At 49.1% G+C, this 14,947-nt stretch overlaps 1 protein-coding gene across 3 annotated transcripts; it reads right to left on the bottom strand.

The window, feature by feature from the left end:
• Positions 1-1,093: 1,093 nt before the first annotated feature.
• On the bottom strand, positions 1,094-14,342 carry UBL7 (ubiquitin like 7). Of its 3 annotated transcripts, none has more exons than XM_061159005.1 (11): positions 14,285-14,342; positions 12,740-12,952; positions 11,018-11,137; positions 7,511-7,593; positions 6,659-6,743; positions 6,081-6,138; positions 5,209-5,342; positions 4,904-4,953; positions 4,497-4,664; positions 3,786-3,908; positions 1,094-1,342 (listed from the first exon to the last, which is right to left on the bottom strand). In XM_061159005.1, exons 1-11 carry the CDS (start codon positions 14,322-14,324, stop codon positions 1,205-1,207), a joined length of 1,212 nt encoding a protein of 403 aa, XP_061014988.1. In that variant the 5' UTR covers positions 14,325-14,342; the 3' UTR covers positions 1,094-1,204. The 3 variants fall into 3 exon arrangements, with proteins under 3 accessions (XP_061014988.1, XP_061014989.1, XP_061014990.1); XM_061159006.1 differs by having other exon boundaries at positions 14,235-14,308; XM_061159007.1 differs by lacking the exon at positions 14,285-14,342 and adding an exon at positions 13,089-13,093.
• Between the last annotated feature and the right edge of the window lie 605 nt (positions 14,343-14,947).

Here is a 14,947-nt window from a genome sequence, read left to right as displayed (position 1 = left end):
ATCTTCCCAACCCAGGGATCAAACCCGCTTCTCCTGCATTAGCAGGCGGATTCTTTACCACTGCACCACCTGGGAAGCCCAGCTCTCCTGAACTGAAGCCCAGCTCACAGAGCAGGGGGAGCAGGCTTGCTCTGTGTGGTCCCTTGAGACAGAAAGGGAGCTAAGAGGTAAATGCTCTGAGGAAGCAAGGACAGAGTAGGCAGTCCTAATCAGGGGTAAATCTTTTGTCCCAGGAGGAGACAAGCAGAAGATGAATGACGTGAGCATGGAGGCTGCGGATGAAATCTCTGCCAAAGGCACATGGCAGGAGCAGACCTCTGAGCAACTTCCCACCGAAACACCAGCTGAAGGGAAGGATTTTTTCCTGACAGAGTATCCAAAGCACATGAAACCCACTCGCTCAACTTGGACATGTCTGCGACACACCAGGGAATGCGGTGCCAAGGGGAACGAGAGCTCAGGCAGATGGAGCAGCAGCTTGGGAGTCGGTGCCCTCTCTGCAACATGAAAGCTGGGCCCTGTGGGTGTTGGTGTTGTTGTTTAGTATTGTTATTTAACTGCTCTTGTATTTATGCCTTCAGGACAGAGAAGCGGGCCCTGCCTCCTGGCACGGCTCTGAGGCCTGGATCCTGGCATCATTACAGAGCGGGCGTCAGAGTGCCTGGTGAGACTAGGCCAGGGGAGGGACAAGGAATCTTTCACAAGCCTTTGGGAGAGGGAGCAATGGCGGGGAAGGGGGGGTGAGCTTCCACCCGGCCACTCCTCGGACTGGTCATCTCAGGAGCACAAGGCTCTTCTGGCCACAGCCGTAAAACAGTAGCCACCCTGGAGACTGGGCAGCAGTCCCTGGCACACTTGGAGGAGGTCACACCCAGAGCACCAAAGGGCCTGGAGGCTATCACTGGAAACGTCTGCCAAAAAACCAGTGTGGGCATCACGCGGCATCTCGGGACACGGATCTCAGCTTCTCCAGCTGGGGCCCAGAAGCAGGGGCCAGCTGATGCTGTGGCACCAGAACCCACACACCATAATTGCCCCCCCACCACCTCTACCCACTCAGATCAGCCAGAAAGGCCACACACTGGACAAAGCAGAAGGTCGACCATCAGGTGTATTGGGGAGAGTAGAGATGGGGCACCTTCAAGAGTGCTTCTCATGGGCAGCGCCTTAGCAGTTTGCTGGGGGTTCAGGAGGAGCGGGGAGTTCACGGGGCTCCTCCAGCAAAGATGAGCTCCAGGGCCGCCTGGATGTCCCCCCCGGTGGCCTGCAGGGCCCGCAGGCTCAGCTCATCGTCCTGGATGCCCATGTCCCTCAGCTGCTGCAGCTGGGGCTGCCACTGGCTCTGCAGAAAGACAGGACAGGCAGGAGCGGTCAGTAAGGATCCGAAAGAGACTTGTTCACCTCTAGCAGAAGGAGGTGTGTTCCTCCAGGAAAGCTGCTGACATGAGGTTCCATACAACACAGCACACTGAGGAGGTCCACCGACTGTCGAAGAGGTCTATGGAGAGGCCTGAGGGTTTAGGGAACAAATTAAAAGTTTTTCCAATAAAAGGGGATATGTATCATAAAGATCAAAAAGAAAAAGCATGAAGTATTCAATGTCTAAATTTCAAAAGATTACTTTCTTTCTCTGCTGTATCTACAGACACACACACACTTTTAAATTAACTTTGCTGTTTTACTATGATACACAGTGCCTGGTGGCTCAGTTGGTAAAGGATCCACCTGCACTACAGGAGGCTGCCTGCAATGCAGGAGACCCGGGTTCGATTCCTGGGTCGGGAAGATCCCCTGGAGAAGGAAATAGCAACTTACTCCAGTATTCTTGCCTGGGATATCCCATGGACAGAGGAGCCTGATGAGCTACACTCCGTAAGGTTGCAAGAGTCGGACACAACTGAGCGACTAAACCACACTGTGGAAAGTGTCACACTCATCTACTCGTCTCCCCCATTCCTGATAGCCTACTTTACCCTCTTTGAGGAAATATAAACATACATTCCTATACTTACCCTTTTCTTATATCTCTCCTTTTTTTCTAACATACTAAGGTATCATAGAAAGTGCTTGTGGATGTCCTGAAATGTACCACAACAGAGCAGTTTCCAATCTTTGCCATTATAGAAACACTGCAGTGACTGGTTCTGTACAAATGTCACTCTCTGCATGCACATACATCTCCGGGATAAATTCCGAGCAATGGGGCTGCAAGGAATTACAGGCCATCTGTACTTCCTTTTTGGTGAACAGTCTGTTACTATCCTTCGCCTGCTTTTCTAGGGAGCTGTTGGTCCTAAATCACTAGAACTTCAATTCAGGGAGGTTTTGCCCTTTGTCTGATCTGCGTTACAGATTTCTTTCCCAGTTTGTGATCAGCTTTCAGACTTTGCTTCTTCTTTTTGTATGTTGGTTTGGTTTGCTTTGCAGAAATTTTCACATTTATGAATTCAAACTATATGTTACTCTTTATACAATGGTTCCTTGATTTTTTGACTTTCAGCTATGAAAGGCCTTCTCTATGGATTTAAAGAAATTTAGTATTTTCAGTATCTCTGTCTCATGAAAGAGGAAGTGCATACCTTAGGGAAAAGGATGTGTTTATACTGTGGGAAAGAAGGCAGTGAAGATGAAATGCAAATTCAAAGAAGCAGGTAAGCAAAGGTGAGGATGTGGAGAATTTTTAGAAAACCACAGAAACCAACTCAAGTTCAGTTTACAGGCCAGGTGGAGACATAAAAGCTTCTGAGCTGAAGAGCAGAGTGAACAGGCATCAGGCTGCAGATGATAAAGGAACCAAAAAGACCAACTGTCTCCAAGTCCTGCTCCTGCTCCCCTCACGGTCAGCAGAGCCACGTGGGGCAGTGAGAACCACACGGGCCGGACCCTGTCCCTGTCACTTGATGGCTTCATGACCATGGACCAGTTCCAGATATGACGTTCATGCCCCAGGCTTAGGAGCAAAGGAAAGAGAGTGAAGCAAACAGTTTGTGCACAGAGGCGTGTAATAAAATGTGCACCCCTTGGGTGAGGCACTTAGCTGCTAGCTAAGCTTCCGTGTTCCATGAGGCAGGGGAGATCATACCGCTCCCTGGTGACCACAGGACAAGCCTCATCTCCTTACACAGGCACTCAAGGCCCTCACACTCAGGCGTCTGCTCTCCCTTACTCTCAGGATCTCTCATCATGGATACTGCCTTCTGCTCTTGCCAATTTGCCATGTGTACCTCCACATTCGCTCAAACAGATAGCTGCCCCTGCTGGGACACCACATCCCCTCAACCAAACATCCCCTTCTCTGCCTGGCTAACCTCTAATGAATTCTTTGACAGTAGGTACAACACCACTTTCAGAAAAGTTTTATCTGACCTCAAGCCTGGGCCAGCTTCTCACCCTGTTGTTCTCTCAGTTCAGTGACTGTCTGGTGCCCCTCCATGGCAGGAATGAGGACTGGCTCATCACTAGCCCAGGAGCTGGACCAAGCCTGGACCAGACATGCTCAAGGCTCAGTCCATGTTCACAGGATGGATGAGTGACTCCTCAACTGAAACAGCCACTGAAATACCCAAGCCAGTGGTCAGTGGAGCCAGGCCATGGGCACTGGGTGCAGGAGTGGAAGCCGCAAGGACAACCACCCTTGCTGGGAGCACCCTCTCCTGTCACGCTGTCACGCCCCAGCTGTTCCTGCAGCAAAGCAGGCCAAGTGGAAGGGCCTCGCAGAGCAGAGAAAAGCTCAGCGTCCAAAGTACCAAAGAAGCCGTGTGAACATCAGAAGGGGGAAGACTGACCTGAAGGCTGGGCTGCCCGGAGGCCTGCAGGGCGTGCTGCAGGGCTTGGCTGAAGAGATCGTTGGTGATGGGCGTCCCTGACTGGACGCTGGAGGACATTGGGGAGGTCCCTGAGGAGTGGCCCTAGAGACAGACCACGGTCAGTGCCACCCTCAGAGCCACCCCAGTCTCCCAGCACACACCCACTGCTGTCACATCACCCCAGGGTGCCCAGGGTGCCGCACCACTGCCTCCCAGCAGGGGCCAGCATGAGACAGCCACACAGGGCTACCTAAAAGCTCTCTATGTGGGCACAAAGGGTTCTGTACTCTTTTGCTCCGGGGAGATGGAATGGGACCCCTGACCAAGCCTAGGACCCACACTGGGAGAGGAGAAATGGCCCTGCCGACTGGAGTGACCATCACCAGGAATGCTTAAGCCTTTGTGTATGCTTGGCCACTTTCAGGAATAAGTAAGGAAGCATTATGCGACAAGAGGTTCTTCCAACTGCTGAGAAGAGTCAGTCAGGCCTGGGATGAGCCCCAGACTTCTGAGCCTAAAGGCAGGTGAAGGGAGGTCACCTGAGCTGCAGTGGGAAATCCACTGGGGTTCCAGGTAGAGCTCAGATCAAAGCAGATGGAGCACAAGGATCAGCAATGGTAAACCCACTCTACCACTGGGCCCTTCTCCCTGGGGGCCCAGCCTGGACCTTCCCACCCCTTCTCTCCATACCTGGGTACCAGGAGTCGGCGTGTGAGAGCTGCTCTCCGGAGTGCTGGCCAGGGCCAGGGCGGTGGCCAGCTCGCTCTGGGTGATGGGCCGGGGCCCGGCAGCTCCACTGTACCCCAGGGAAGCTGGGCGAGAGCTGGGGGTGCTGCTTGAGGGCGTGGACCTGGCACTCTGGACAAGGGAGGTGCCCACATCAGGGCGGCAGCCCCGAGTGGTTCTCAGAAGAACCCCATCCCTGCTCCAGGAACAGTTCTTGGGGAGACTCCCCAGGCTGCCAGGTTCACAGCAATAGAGTGACACACCTGGGCCCCCACAGGGCCTCTGACCACCCCCTGCTGGGCGTGCCAGGTTCCGGGGAGGGTGCCTCCCAGCACCATCTCCCCCAAGTGGCAGGCAGCCCGGTCACTTACTGGGTGAAAGTCGTCCTCATCATCAGAGAGCCCGTCAAACAGGAAGCCACCTGGAGGAGGGAGGACAGATTTCAGGAGGAGGAACAGGAAGGCACAGGCGCTGCTCCAGCATCTTGGCGCTAGTTACTCCAAATTCATGTTCTCATCTCTCCCCTGGAAAATTACAGGACAGATGCTCTCCCTGACTCAAACCCAGAGTTCCCAAGGAACACCCTCTGCCAGCACTATACATAGCTGCGAGTAAAGCAAAGCCCTGGGCCACTGCCCACTCCCCGGGGCCCGCGTCCCCCTGTCCTGGGGCTCACCTGGCATGTCCCGGTAGGAGCTGGAGGGCATGCCCCGGGAAGAGGAGTCGGCCCCTGGCAGTGGGGTGCTGCCTGCTACCGAGTGCAGGACCAGGACAATGGCATTGACCAGGGCAGGGTGAGCAGGCACCAACCTGAGACGGAGCAGGAAGAAACTCAAGGGTGACTAAGAAGGAAAGAGCATCTGTGGGTTTGGCAGGAATTCTGGGCGCCCCTCACAACAGTCGAGTCACCCCTGTTGTCCTTAAATTTCCCTGGCTATAGCACCTCCCTCCAGGCGGCTTGTCTCCCTGCTGCTCTGCCTTCAGCATCAGCAGGCCTTCACCCTGGGGCCCCCGCAGAGGCTTCACTCTCCTCTCTGGCAATGCATGATGGGACACGCACAGCCCAGAGGCTCAGGGGTAGTCTCCTGTCTCAACTCCCAACACCACTTCATCGGGCAGCCTCTGCTGGTCCCCACCCTTCCAAGGGTTTAGCTGTTTTCTTCACTTGAAAATAAAGGGACACAACCTCTACTTTCCCTTCCAACTCTAAAATTTTGGGACGTATGCACCTATTTGTTTCCCAGCTTAAAATCCTTCACAGGCTCCCTAATATCTACTGAATGAGATCTAAACTGAGCCTGGCCTGCAAAGCCACCTCCCTCGGGACCCTGCTTCATCCCCACTTCTGCCTGCCCCTGCCCTTGGGCTTTGTCCTCACCTCCCCGCCCCGCACCCCCTCCTCCAGCCCTGGCTCCTCCCCACCTCCTGACACATTTATAGGACAGATTTGGGGGATGGGCTCCAAGAGCAGAATCCAGGGCAACCATTAGGCTTCTGGCCCGACCATGAGGAGAGAAAAAGTGCCCGTAGTAAGATGGGCATACTTACGTATCAAGCATGTTGGGATCAGCAAAGACAGAGAAGAGGTCCTTGTCCTGGAGAACCCCTGAAGGAGAACAGGGGTCACCTCAGAGACAGGAAATGTAGCCAGATCCAGTGGGGAGGCCTTGGGGCAACTAGCTTAACGGGGATCCTCATGGAAAGTGGGGAAACAATGTGCCAGGAGCACAGCCCTCGTGCTCCCCATTTTGCTCCTACTGCCCCCCCGCACAGAGGTTACATACTGTGTACAGCACCCCAGCCTCTCTTCCCCGTGTCTCTAGGTTCTCCCCTTGTCCATCAAGGTGAGCAGGAAGTCTTCCCTGACTCTGTGGTTCGGGCTAACTGCTGCCCTCACATGCCCTCCTCACAGTCTCATTTCTGGTGTGTGTTAGGCCACGATTTCCCTGTGGGGCTGCAGCCCTTGCAGGGCTGGGTATATGGAACACATCTGGATTACTCCCCCTCCTGCCACAAGACCAGTGAATCTTCACATGATGTGTCAAAGCTGCTTTAACGTAATTGCCTCCTCCTGGCTTCTCCTTCTTCAACAGTTCCTATTTCCTTTAGTTCAGCCTTGCACTTACCAAGAGCAATGGGGTCACTGCTGAGGCCTGGGGTGGCAACAATGATCTGATCCAGAGATTCCTTATTGCTGAGCATCTTAAAGACCTGCAGGAGAAATGGGGAGGGCTGAACATTCCCACTAGCTCGGTGCACTCAGAAATACCCACACACAGCTGAAGTACTTCCTTCCTCTAAGTGCTTGCACACACACCACCACAGTGGAACAATAGCCCCAGGAAAGAGATGAACCTCTTTTTTTTCTCTGAGATCATGGCTTACTGGAGGGGAAACAACATAAAAGCAAGATCACAATAAGCCTTCAATCTATGGTCCTTTCCCCCATTTCTAGTTCTAATGCTTGCACAATAAAAGCTCTTATTATAAGCCCAATAACAAAGGTTTCTCTAGATTTCAAAAGTCCTTTTCAATCTCCAGACAACTATCATTTTGCATTTATATATATTGGGAAGTTTGCAGCTGTCTTCATCTTGTTTATCAACTCTCCTATGGAAAGTCATCAGTGCATTTTCCAAGTGAGGGGATCCTGGGAAGGAGTGGTGGGCAAGCAGGTCAGTCCAAGTCAAAGAATGAGGCCCAGCAGAAACAGCATACGGATCCTTTGACTGTAACTATACTCATTCCATGAGGCCAATGTCAGGAGAGGTTGTATCATTATCATTAGAGGCAATCAACAATGCCTAGCTGAGAGCCTCTTTGGGGGAAGACAGGGTTCTACTGGGACCCACCGACATGGTGAAACCTCCCCATGGAACTCTGGGGAGCCATGGCAACCAGCTTCCGGCTCCCTCTCTGCACCACCCCTCTCCAGCAGGCCTGCCAAGAGTCTCGAAGGGGGCGCAGCACACACTCACCGCCTCCCTGTAGGAGGAGCTGCCGTGCAGGGCCGTGTGCAGCACTCGGAACTCCCTCAGAGCAGCCACTTTATCCACAGGTTCTGGGGATAAGACATTCAGTCACCCTGTGACCAGGGCCTCACCCCTGCCACAGACGCAGTGCATCGCCTCAGCCAAAGTCCAGGTGCGGGTTCTCTTCCCTCCTCACCCCGCCAAGAATGGGTACCCAATCAAAAAAAAAGCTATGCCACAGACATGAAAACGGCACTCTCTTTTTAAGCCTCTTCGGTAGATAAACAAATTCAAGTTCTAGCAGAGGAGACTCTTACCTTAGGAAAGAGACTGTTCTGATCAATGTCCCACTGCAGGAATTCTAGACTTTTCACACTTGGAAAGGAGGAGGGTATAATGAACTCAGTAGACTTTTGTGCAGTGATTTAAAATAAGTGCTGCAAGCCATCTGAACAATATGGAGCCATGTTGACACAATATGTTAAGAGAAAGAAATAGAACGTAAAGTTGTATGGGTGTTCTCTAGTAAAACTTTATGAGAAGTCAGTGTGCGTGTGGGCCAAGGCTGGAAGGGAACAAGCCAAGGTGACAGGATTGGGGGGGTAACTGTTTTCTCCTGGGTATTTTCTTTCAGGCCTCTGTAATATTATTTTGATTTAAAACAAACAAACAAATATAAGAAGGACCAAGACAACATTGTACCTCTAGGCTTCTGAACAAACTTTCATCACATGTCCAAAAACAAGCATGTCACTAGGACTCAAAGTTCCTTTTTGATCTTTGGACGTTATGACTCATACATATGGGAAAGTCTAGCAGTTGTCTTAGCTTTACTTGGTCACTTTACTATTTAGGACATCTACCCATTTCATAGATAATTTAGGACATCAGCCCATTTCATAGAAATTTCAGTAAAAGAAGGGGGAGTAGGCAGGAAGTCCACCCTGGATCACACTTTTAAAAGTGTGGTGACCCTCACCCAGGAAGGCTACTTGTGATTATATGGCCTTGCACTGCTCAACTCCAAAGGCACGATTCCCAAAGCAAGGAGAATGGCACCCCTGGGGTTCTGTGTGGCAACCACACCCTTATCTATTGTTCTAATCATGAGGGTTGTCTCTTTTGAAAAATATTCACCTGAAGTAAGTTACCTGGCTTATTTGTTAAACAAATTTGTGCCAAGCATTTACTCCACGCTTTTGGAGTGAATCTTGTTTTGTGCAAGGCACAGGAATGCAAAAAAGTAAGAGTCCCTGCCATCAAGGAACTCATAAGACAGTAAGAGAAATGAGAGAGAATCAAACACACATACACACAATTACAAAATACCATGCTGAGGGCTTCAACAACAGAGACATGGACCACAGTGAGGGCATTAGGCACATGGAGGCCGACAGCACTACTGACTGGGAGGACCACACCTCCCAGGAGAGAACGTTTGAGAGGAGTATTAAAGGTAGAACAGATGGTGACTGGGGGAAAAGGTATTGCAGGCCTAAATGAGAACAAGCGCAAAGGCTTGGGAGAATGTAAGCATGAGGTGCTTTGAAGGAACACGAAGCTGATTCTGTGCTGGAGCCCAGGGTACATACCCCTGCTCAAACAGCAGGCCTAAGTGAGATCCTAAAGGGATTTGTAACCTTCTGCAGAGAACCACCAAAGGGGTCCAGGTGGGAAGGAAGCAACTGACACTTTCTCCTCCTACAGGATCTAATCTGGTGGAAGATAAAGAAATGTGCTTCCTCTTGAAAGAACACTCAAGGATAAAATATCTAAAATGCCGTCACAAAAATTTCTTTTCAAATCTAAAAGTTTATTTTCACCTCTGAATAAAAAGTCCGTTTGTTTCAAAAATAAATTTCCAGGGGATAAAAAGGACTCTGAAATCTTAAGCCCATAATCAGCTAAAGAGTTGTCTCTTTAATGTCTCTGAGCTAATCTCATCCTTTGGAAGTGGGAGGCAGCCAGCCCAGTGGAAAGAATACTCTTGAGCCAGGAAAACCTGGATTCACATCCCAGCTCTTGCATTCATTTTTCTAAGCAGATGACCTTGAATGAATACCTTTCTAATCCTCTTTTTCTTCATGTATAAAACGCGAATACTGTTACCTGACCTGCTGAGCCACTTGATTAAATGAGATATCAAACCGCAACAATCTGGCTGGAAGAAGCAACAAATGCTCCTTTCCGTCTGTCAATCCCCCCCAGCCAAAGACCAGAGGGGCACACCTGCAGCTGTGCCAGGGGTGTTTACTGCTCATACAGAGGGATGCGCACCACCAGGACCACAGGGCATCTCAACAGCAGCACGCTAAAAGGGACTCAGAGGGTCTGGGCTTTAGTTAGGGGTCTCGGTGCGGGAAGTTTAAGGAAGCAGGGTTTTGTTGTGGATTGGAGGCTGTCAGGAAGTGGGGGTGATTTTATGATTAGGTATCTTAATAATTCTTATCTAGAAGGAAGGAAAACTAGAGCAAGATGAAAGCTGAAATTGGTGAAGAAACAGCAGTCACTCCTAATAGGCAGGATAGAGGGTTATTTGGTCATTTCTGTGGTTAGTCAATGTGCAGATTTATGGCTCTGTTCAGAAATGAGAGGAAATCTTAGTTTTTATCTAGATCCATTATGGCCCCAGAGTGAGTGGCCTTGTAGATGCTGGTGACCTGTGAAATTGTTCACAATTCAAGGCCTAGCTGAAGGCCAAGCCAGCCCCTGGATACCAGAGACTGCCTTTCTCTTTCTCACTTCCTGTCAGGTACAAAAGAAGATCTTTTTGTCCTTTATGTTTAGAATTGAAAAGAGGGAGAATTTCAAGCTGATAACCAGTCACAGCAATTGTGAACATTATTAAAATATGTCAAACTGCCCGTTTTTAACAAAGCTAATCTCTTACACAGCTTAGCTTTATCCTCAGGGAGGCTTTTAAAACACAGATGCGAAATTTAAATTATGAATTCCAAGCGGCACCTTTTATCAATAAGTCAGAAAGGCATGAGAGGCTTTGTATGTTTCCTCCAAGAGCTACTTTCACACCATTCGAACATTCTCAAACTCCAGGAAAATAAATTAGCAGGAGTGAGGTGACTGAACAAATCACCCGCCTGAAGCAGTTTGTGCGAAGATCTGTGAACATGAGAATACACCATAACATTTAGAGGAGGGCAAGGAGTTTTCAGCTTCTTTCTAATGAGAACAAAAATAACCAAAAAATACAAGGTTCACTGAGAAATAAACTGTTGCCCTAAAGGAATGTACATAGATACATACTCTCCATGCCACTAAAACAATGGGTAATGAACTTAAAAGTGCCTTCTGTTAGTGGCCGCTGGCAGCAAGAAGATCAAAATTACACTGTTCATCAATGTGTCCAATCCAATAAATAATAAAGATATCCTTTATTATCATCTCAGTAAATCTCCCCTATGTTCCACCCAGGCCCTTGCCTCAAGGACGCACAGACCCTCCTTCCCTTGCAGATATTTCAGAAGCTCTGCCTGTCTAAGAGCCAACACTCACCCGGTTTCTGATCAGGCTCAGGCCAGGACTTGCGCAGAACATGGACTGTGGATCCAGGTTGAATGCCATAAAAGTCAAGGGTCTGATCATCTTTTAGCTTCCGGCCACAGTATATCAGATCTATGAGAAGGAAAAAAAAAGAATCGTTCATTTATATTTTGCTCCTCATAACAATTTAAATGACTTCTGTCCCCTAAGAACCTTATCTTGATTGGACAGACAGCTAGAGAATGATATATGCTTTAAAAAGTACTCTTAATAAATACATTTTGCCAGCCTGGATGGAAGTGGGGCCTGGGGAAAATGAATACATGTATATGTATGGCTGATTCCTTTCACCGTTCACCTGAAACTACCACAACAATGTTCATGGACTATACCCCAATACAAAATAAATAAAGTTTGAAAATAAAAAAAAAATACATTTTAATAACAATTGTTACAAGTGTAAACTGATAAAATACAGAATCTACACACAGGAAAACTCTAGACCTTAACATCATGGAGACTGCACCATTTAAATCAATGGGAAAATGTAACAATAAAAAAGAATGAACCCCATGTTTTTATGACTAAAAACACTTTTTTTTGCCAGCTTATACCATTTTGCCTGTTTATATGCCATTGCATTAATAATATATGGCTTCCCAGGTAGCACTAGTGGTAAAGAACCCGCCTGCCAGTGCAGAAGACTTAAGAGACATGAGTTCGATCCCTGGATTAGGAAGATCCTCTGGAGGAAGACACAGAAACCCATTCCAACTGGGTTGGAGAATCCCATGGACAGAGGAGCCTGGTGGGCTATAGTCCATGGGGTTGCAAAGAGTTGGACACAACTGAAGAGACTTAGCATGCATGACTGAAAATATACTTTTGCCAGTTTATACCATTTTTCTAGTTTATATGACATTGCATTAATAATACAATTTAATTATATTCACTTTCACTAGAGTGATGCTGGCTGGAGTCCAGGGTTTGATCCCTGGTCAGGCAACAAAGATTCTGAACGCCACACAGCATAGTCAAAAATAAAAAAGACAAAAAAAAAGAAAAAAAGAAATATTTAAATTCCTTCTTCCTTCACGTAGAATGCCCTTGCCATCTCTCCTTTTTCACTGTCTTCCCTCCAACCAACCAACCAACCAACCAACTAACTAAAAATCCTTCTAACCATCCCTTAAGACCTACCTGAAATGCCATATACTAAGGGCCTTTCCCTAGCCAGCACCTCCTTCCAACCCAAGTTCTTGCTCTTTCAAAGAATGTTATAGTTAAGGAATGTTGTGATGAAGTAGTTCAATATATTGTACAACTAAAATGTAACCAACGGTTTTATTATATGATTTGTTCCTATTCACCTAACAACAATCACTTCCCAGCAGTGTTAACATTTGTTTTCGTTTAGTCTCTAAGTCGTGTCCGACTCTTTTGCGACCCCATGGATTGTAGCCCATCAGGCTCCTCCACCCATGGCATCTCCCAGGCAAGGATACTGGAGTGGGTTGCCATTTCATTCTTCAGGGGATCTTTGCCACCCAGGGATTGAACCTGCATCTCCTGCATAGGTAGGCAGATTCTTTACCACTGAACCACCAGGGCAGCCCAGTGTTTACATTATGAGACAACAAATCCCAAACTCTTAATTTACCCTTGTGATTCCAGAATGATTCTCCCCCAAAAGAAATCAGAGCAGAAGCCCATCCCCAGTCCACAGAGACTCACCAATGAGCTCAGGGTCTGGAACAGACTCCTGGAGTTTGCCAGCAATAAGCTGCTTCAGAAATGAAATACTATATCCCCCCAGGGAGTATTCTCCGAGCTCTGTCTCTGGCAACCGAAGAATAGATTTGGGGGCAAGTGGCTGGTCAGCCAGCTTCACCGCCAGGTGCCAATCTGAGAGAGACATCCTCTCTCTTTCGCGCTCTCTCTTTCTCCCTGTAAAGGAACAAAGGCTTAGTGGTTAAAGGACAGACCTACACCACCCACACCCCACCACAGGGTTGAATGAGAACTCTCTGTGACTCTGTTGGAAAAGCTCAGGATGCAGCATCAGGAGGCCTAAACTAGAATCTCAGGTCCTCTTTTCACTCATTCTATGGCAGCAAGAAACTTCAGCTCTCTAAGACTCTTTGGCTTTACAGTGGACATAAAAATGCCATCCCACCTAACAGGTGCGTTGTGAGGTTCAAATGAGATCATCCAACCCTCTCCCTTACATAGACTCTGTGCTTCTTCATCAACTTTTGCTTTAACCACCACAACAGCTTTACCAGAAGCTCCCTGCCTCCTGCTTCTCCCTGTTAAATATCCACGCTGCCAGTCATCATTTTAAAATGCAGATCTGATCAAGACACTCCTTTGTTTAGAAATCAAACCACTTCTATGAATAAGTCTAAACGCCACAGCCTGGCTTTCAAAAACATTCACATCTGTTCTCTCTACCAGCCTTCCCGTCTCAAGAGTTCTGGGCTGCCCCACCCTCCCCAACACTTAAGTCCACCCCCACCAAGCCTGGATTCATAACAAAGTTCTCCCCAACTCTGCTCATCTGCTAACTCTGCATATAACTCCTCTTCCCTCTCTAAGCAAACTCTGATCAAGAGCAACTCAAACACAACCTCCTCTGTTCTGTCTCCCCCCTCTGTTGTTGTCACAGTCCCTCATGACCAAGGGTTAAAATATCTATACTATTTACTTCTCAATCGTCTCTGCATCTCATTCTTAGAGGCTCTTGAAAGCAAAGACTAGAATTTTTGTCTTTATTGACTCAATGCCCGGTACTTATGGGTACCCAGAAAATGAATCAGAAACCGGGCGGTTGGGAGAATTAAGACAAGACAAGGCCTTGTTAGAATCATTACTGCTTCCAAAGTGGCTTCTTTGGAAGAGGAAAGAAAAGGCTTCGAGGCTGTGCAGCAGATCCTAAGGCACCCTCAAACCTTCCATCTCCAGGTTAATGACAGGGAAGGAAATGAATCTTTTAATACACTATATATCATTTAATCCTCACAACTGTTCTGAGACAGGCATTATCATCTACATATTACAGCCGAAGGAACCAAAATCTAGAAAGGTGAAGTCAGCGGCCCAAGGTCACTGATAGTTAATATTGCGACAGGGACACTATCTCTTGGGTGACGACCCCACCACTCCCACAGAACCAGCTAACTAGTCACCACAGGTCGATCCCGCGCGGCCCGGGACCCAGCGCCCTCACCCGTCCCGCGGAAGGAACCCGGCCGCAGGGCCGCCGGTGTAAACACTCACTCAGGTCCTCTCGCCGGAAACCGGAAGCTCCGCGCTGCATTCTGGGAGTTGCAGTTCCTGAGGCCGCTCCCCCACCCACCCAACCCCCGCCCCTTTATAAATAACCGGCCGGCAAGGGGGCGCTGGTTGTAAAGCTTCCGGTTTCCGGGGGTGTAGCTCCTCTACAGTTTGAAAGTCCGGGCGCGAGGGTGTCTTCTTGCTTTCGTGTGAGAGTATTATGTATCAGTCAGTCTTCCAAGGCGCAGGTCACCGGAACGAGGTCTGACGTGAGGTTTGCGTGCGCGCGTGCTAAGTCGCTTCGGTCCTGTCCGACTCTTTGCGACCCCACGCACTGCAGCCCGCCAGACCCCTCTGTCCATGGAATTCTCCAGGCAAGAATACTGGAGTGGGTTGCATGCCCTGCTCTAGGGGATCTTTCCGAACCAGGGATCGAACCGGCGTCTCTTCTGTCTCCTGCATTGACAGATGGGTCCCAGGTGTGATGTTTACAGCCCCGCGACTCCCGCGATGTCCTGGCACGCATGCAGAGTCAGCAGGTTACGCCAGGTCCGTACGGCACTGCAGATGGGAACGCCGGTTTCCGGACTCTCGGCCCTGGGTCTCCAGCTTCGACCAGTCGTCGCTCGGCAAGGACCCTTTCTGAGCGGCCTCTTCAGACTCGCC

The sequence above is a fragment of the Dama dama genome, chromosome 13 (assembly GCF_033118175.1).
Source record: "Dama dama isolate Ldn47 chromosome 13, ASM3311817v1, whole genome shotgun sequence".
NCBI classification, from domain to species: Eukaryota; Metazoa; Chordata; class Mammalia; order Artiodactyla; family Cervidae; genus Dama; species Dama dama.
This window is presented reverse-complemented; position numbering and strand designations above follow the sequence as displayed.